General features: G+C 56.2%; 1 protein-coding gene across 1 annotated transcript in view; it reads right to left on the bottom strand.

Moving 5' to 3' along the window:
• The window catches only part of LRP4 (LDL receptor related protein 4), a 68,339-nt gene that overhangs the window by 38,885 nt on the left and 24,069 nt on the right, over positions 1 to 5,385 (bottom strand). Inside the window, exons 6-15 of the mRNA XM_017529279.2 lie at positions 5,157 to 5,273; positions 4,756 to 4,869; positions 4,275 to 4,391; positions 3,794 to 3,922; positions 3,446 to 3,565; positions 2,618 to 2,743; positions 1,937 to 2,062; positions 1,611 to 1,745; positions 1,092 to 1,217; positions 493 to 723 (exon numbers count right to left, since the gene is read on the bottom strand). Of these exons, the coding sequence (XP_017384768.2) occupies positions 493 to 723; positions 1,092 to 1,217; positions 1,611 to 1,745; positions 1,937 to 2,062; positions 2,618 to 2,743; positions 3,446 to 3,565; positions 3,794 to 3,922; positions 4,275 to 4,391; positions 4,756 to 4,869; positions 5,157 to 5,273 (1,341 nt within the window). The remainder of the gene's footprint in view (positions 1 to 492; positions 724 to 1,091; positions 1,218 to 1,610; positions 1,746 to 1,936; positions 2,063 to 2,617; positions 2,744 to 3,445; positions 3,566 to 3,793; positions 3,923 to 4,274; positions 4,392 to 4,755; positions 4,870 to 5,156; positions 5,274 to 5,385) is intronic.

Genomic DNA, 5,385 nt, shown 5'->3' with positions numbered 1-5,385 from the left:
CACCATCATGCCCGGCTAATTTTTGTGTTTTTAGTAGAGATGGGGTTTTACCATGTTGACCAGGATGGTCTTGATCTCTTGACCTTGTGATCTGCCCACCTCAGCTTCTCAAAGTGCTGGGATTACAGGTCGGAATATTCTTAATACCAAGCAATTAAAACAAAACTCAGAAATAAACTAGATGCGAAGGCTGATAGAGAACTCTGTCATCCATAAACCTGATTCCCATGATCACATTCACCGCCACAGTCTCATTAGTCTCACTGATTGAGCTCGATAACGAGCAAATGTTATATTTGAACCTATAAATGTTATATTTGAACATTTGATGTATGCTAACAAATGTTTTCTATGTTAGAGCTCCAGCTAAGATTTCACTGGAAGAAAAAGATGTCCTCCTGCGTCAGGTTTGCAAACCACTAGCCTGTTCCCCCCACCGGCGCTGCACACGAGGTGTGGCTCTGCCCCTGTCCATGGGGCCTGGTTCCCTACCTGGGCTCTCTAGCCCAGTAGACACAACCTCCTCCACATTGCTGCCGTTGAGGTTGGCACGGAGGATCCGGTCCAGGGTGACGTCTGACCAGAAGACAAGCTCGCGCCGGTGGTGGAAATCCAGGGCAATGGCGTTCTCCAGGTTGTTAAGCAGCAGTGTGTACTCAGAGCGGTGCGGCAGCACCTGCCTGATGTCGATGCGATTGGCAAACAGCAGCACAGGCTCCGGCCCTGGGACACAGTACAAACGCTGGGTCCCCACAGGGCTGCAGAGCTGCCCCTGGTACCCATCCGCAGGTCCTCAGCTGACCGATGGAGCCACTTGCCCACGGGCATGCCCCAAGCCATCAGCATCAGTACCAGAAGAGCAGCAACCCTTCAACTAGACTCCTCCACTCCACTTCACCCCACTCCAGCCTAGCTCACCCCACCCCACTCCACTCAATGGTGTTTTCCTCGGGACTCAGAATGTAACTGTTGCTCCATTTTACTGTGACGGAAATCTCTCTACCTCTCTGCAAATCCCTGAGGACCAGAGCACCTGACCTTCCTCCATCCTCAGCCCTCTGCCCACCCAGCCAATTGCCAACAGCCCTTACCCAGAGCCTTGCAGCTGCGCCGGTCAGGCCGGAGTTCGTAGCCTGTTTCGCACCAGCACTGGAAAGCCCCTTCGCTGTTGGTGCAGCCCTGGCTGCAGTACCCCTCCTCAGCACATTCATTCACATCTGGGAACACCAGGCACGTCAAAAGATCTCCCTTCTGCCATCTTCCCACCCCTGCTTCCAGGTTGCCGAGCTGCTTTTCTGCCCACATCTCCATCTACTTTCCAGCCTACTGGGAAGGCCATCTAAGAAGTAGTTAAGGGCTTTATGGTCATGCAGAGCTGGGCTGGAATTCCAACTCTGTTGCTCATCAGCTGTGTGGCCTTTGGTAAGCTACTTAACCTCTCTGAGCTTCCCCATATGTGACATGGGAAGAATGATCCCCACCTCCCAGGGTTATTGTGAGGATTAAATGAGGTCACATCCTTCAAATGCCTGACCCATAGGAAACACAGCTGCCTGTCTGCTGCCCTGGCCCAGAGCCCTGACTCTGCTACAAACCAGGCCCCAGCTCACCTTGGCACGTGTGCCCATCCTCTGTGAGCCGGTAGCCTGTGTGGCAGGTACACTGCACTGCCCCACGCACCATCTGGCACTTCTGGGTGCAGCCACCATTGTTAACATTGCAGTTCTCCTCACCCGTCCGGGGCCCTGTGCCAGCCAAGCCAGAGTTGGGAGTTGAGCCCAGAATCCTCCCCCAGACAGCCAACTTGGCATTCCACCTGGACCACGGAGAACAGCTCCCAAAGCTTCGAGAGTCCTGAGGGAGGATTCCCTTTGAACCCTATGGGTGGGGTTTGTCCACAAACCACGGGCCAGGTCCGCCCACTGGGGACACTCACGGCAATTCTGCTGTGGGCTTTCGTCGCTGTTGTCACCACAGTCGTTGATCCCGTTGCACAGCTTCCTCTGCCCAATGCAGCGCCCGTTCCAACACAGAAACTGGTCCGAGGCACATTGCGGGCTTCCTAGAGAGGGGGAGGGAAGGAGGGAGAGGGGGAGGGAAGGGGGGAGAGAGGGAGGGTCAGGTCACAGCAAGGCAGGGCTTGGGTCTACAAGGAGATGGGAGCCTGTCGTTTTCTAGGGCAAGCTGGAGACAGATGAGACTCAAGGTGGGAGGGTGGGGGTCCCGGGCAGGAAGCAGCTTAGACAGGCCTGGCTGAATATCTGCATTCGTTTTCTCCTGGGACTCCACAGTGGGATGGTGAGGAATACGGAACAGAATGAAAAAGTGCTCCCTACTGGGTGTGGCCCGGGGAGCGCGCGTGCGGGCTGCCAGACGGAGGGTAGTCCTTCCTCACTAGACCAGAGCTAACGGCGCTGGCTGTGTGAGTTAGAACAGGGGTGGCAATTGAAACTCGCAGCTCTGATACCGTGCTCCAGGCCGTACGGCTGCAGGTCAGTGATGCACCCGGATTTTACGCTGGTAAAACCTCCACCCAGCTGGAAAGACTCAATAACACCCTCTTTTCAGCCTTCCACCCCAACTATAGGTTAAGGGTTCTGCACCCGGGAGACGCCACCTGTATTCTCACAGTTCTCTTCATCGCTGTTGTCGGCGCAGTCGTCCTCCCCGTCACAGCGCCAGGACAGGCGGACGCAGCGGCCTGAGCGACAGCGGAACTGTTCTGCTGTACACATGGAGGTGGCTGGACAAAGCAAAGGCCGAATCAAAGGCAGCCCCCATTTCAGACTGAAACTTTCCCTGCCACCCAAAGGTGCAGCTTATGTCAGTACCCATGCCACTCTTGACACGAGGATCACAGCTGGTCTATATGGCATCTTTGTGTGAATCAGAAAAAGGTAATCTTTCCTCAAGACACTTTACTGCCATCTGCTGGAAAACTACCATGATGAGTACATAAATCTATTACGTGACTGGCTTCCCTTTGGACATATTGCCTTTGCATGGTGCACAACGTATACAACTGTACGTGGTTGTCTTATCCAATATGTCTTCAAGCTTTATGGGTAGTGGGTGGTGGCCTCTTTGTCTTTTTTTTTTGAGATGTCATCTCACTCTGTCACCCAAGCTGGAGTGCAGAGGTGCAGTCTCGGCTCACTGCAACCTCTGCCTCCCAGGTTCAAGCAATTCTCCTGCCTCCGCCTCCCAAGTAGCTGGAAGGCGTGTGCCACCACACCTAGCTAATTTTTGTATTTTCAGTAGAGATGGGGATTAACCATGTTGCCCAGGCTGGTCTTGAACTCCTGACCTCAAGTGATCCACCCGCCTTGGCCTCCCAAAGTGCTGGGATTATAGGCGTGAGCCACCGCGCCCTGCTGGTTGTGGCCTCTTTGGCTCCACAAGCCCTCTCCTTAGCTGCAGCCCCTATTTCCACTCCCCCACTCACTGCAGTTTCGTTCATCAGACTGGTCATCACAGTCCGTGTCGCCGTCGCAGCGCCAGCCTGCGTTGATGCACAGGCCACTGTCACACATGAACTCCCCAGAGCGGCAGGGCTGGTGGGAGGCTAGGGAAACACAAGACTTCTGTCTGTAGCCAGTCTGTGCACAGTGTCCTGTGGCAGACTAGAAGGCCACAGCCCCAGAACCCCAGTTCCTCCATCTCCTTTCAAGAGGGACCAGGAAATCCAGAAACTCCTTCTCTGAACTCCTGCCCCAGCTGGCACCTGCGCCTTGCCACCGGAGGAGTTCTTCCAGCCTGGCCTCCCCTCCTCCCAGCTGGCCGGAGCACTCACAGCAGTCAGACTCGTCCGACCAGTCTCCGCAGTCATCATCGCCATCGCAGTGGTAGATATCGAGGATGCAGCGGCCGTAGGCACACTGGAACTCCTCCACGTTACAGGGGGGCACTGGCACAGCTGAGGCTGGAGGGAAGGCAGAGGTGGGGAGGGGCATACATTCAGGCCTGGATGAAGGAGAAGGGCCCTGATTCCTCAAGCAGGCAGGATGCTCAGGCAGGAGAGCTTCCTCAAGTGAGACGTAACCAGGTTTCATCTGGGATGGCCTTTACAGACGCCCATATTCACATGGACCAAAGGGAGCCCTCCCTTCCCACCGGGGAACTTGCTCCCTCCCCAGTTCAGCCTAGGAGGAGCTGCTGCTGCAGCACCATGCTCCTTGCCCCTGGAACATGCACTCCTCAGCCTCGCCTTTACCCATGAGACAGAACCGTCTGCCCTCATCCAACCCAACAGCCTGAGGTCTGGGGCCACTCACGACAGCTCTCCTCGTCAGAGCCATCTTTGCAGTCGGTGTCACCATCGCAGTACCAGTGCTCAGCAATGCAGCTTCCGTCACTGCAGCGGAACTCCTTGTCGGAGCACTTGCGCATGTCTGGGGGATGTGACGGTACAGCGATCCTGAGCGGGCCCACAGGCAACGCTCACCCTCCTGACTCCCAACCTCACTGGCTTTGGCGGATCTGCTCCAGCCCCTAATGGCACCCCAGAGCCAGTGCAGACTCTCCGGGGAGAACCAGGGCCCTGGAGAGACTGGGCCTCAGCCTCCTGATCCACAGTTCCTGGGGGGTCTGAGCGGCTCTGTACCCCACCCCACCCCACCCCCGCCTTCCTCTAGCTGCTCCAGATATCTGGGTGGTTGAAGGTTTGGCAGTGCTAGGGCCACCGCTGCTCTCTCCTCCCCTGGCCAGGCCACCCATTGGCCACCTTGCCTGCCTCCCTCCGCTGGGGCCACCCACCACACTGCTCATCACTGTTGTCGCCACAGTCATTGTCACCATCACAGTGCCACAGGCTCCGGATGCAGTAGCCGTTCTGGCAGGGAAACTCATCCTCCTCACATTCCCGGGGGGCTGTGGGCAAAGAGCAGTCAGGCTGCGGCAGGCAGTGGGGGGTCTGGTGCCTGGAAGCCCGACTTAAAACCCTCCCTCCGGAGCAGTTGAGTAGCCCCAGCGCTGCCCCGAGGGCTCCGAAGGAGGTGGCTGCCTCTCAGCAGCTTATCTGACAGAGAGGAAGTGAAAGGACAGGATAAAGTGCTGAAAACACAAGGGCTCATGTGGACCCGGGGCATTGCTTCCTGATTGAAAATCCTTTCCCAGTAGAAATGGATGGAGTCCACCCGTCCCCTGCCAGCACTCACGACAGTCCTGCTCATCCGAGTCGTCCTCACAGTCGTTGTCCCCGTCACACACCCAGGAGCGGCGGATGCACTTGCCATTGTCACAGTGAAAGTCGAGAGGGGAACAGGTAGGTAGCACTGAGTCCCAGGAAAAGAAAGGAAAAGTCATTCACCCTGGTATACGTAACTCAGGCTCAACTAGGCCAGATGGTCCTTCACTCCAAATCCCCTTGTCTTTTTTTTTTTTTTT

Source organism: Cebus imitator, unplaced genomic scaffold, assembly GCF_001604975.1.
Source record: "Cebus imitator isolate Cc_AM_T3 unplaced genomic scaffold, Cebus_imitator-1.0 Scaffold58, whole genome shotgun sequence".
Classification (NCBI taxonomy): Eukaryota; Metazoa; Chordata; class Mammalia; order Primates; family Cebidae; genus Cebus; species Cebus imitator.
This window is presented reverse-complemented; position numbering and strand designations above follow the sequence as displayed.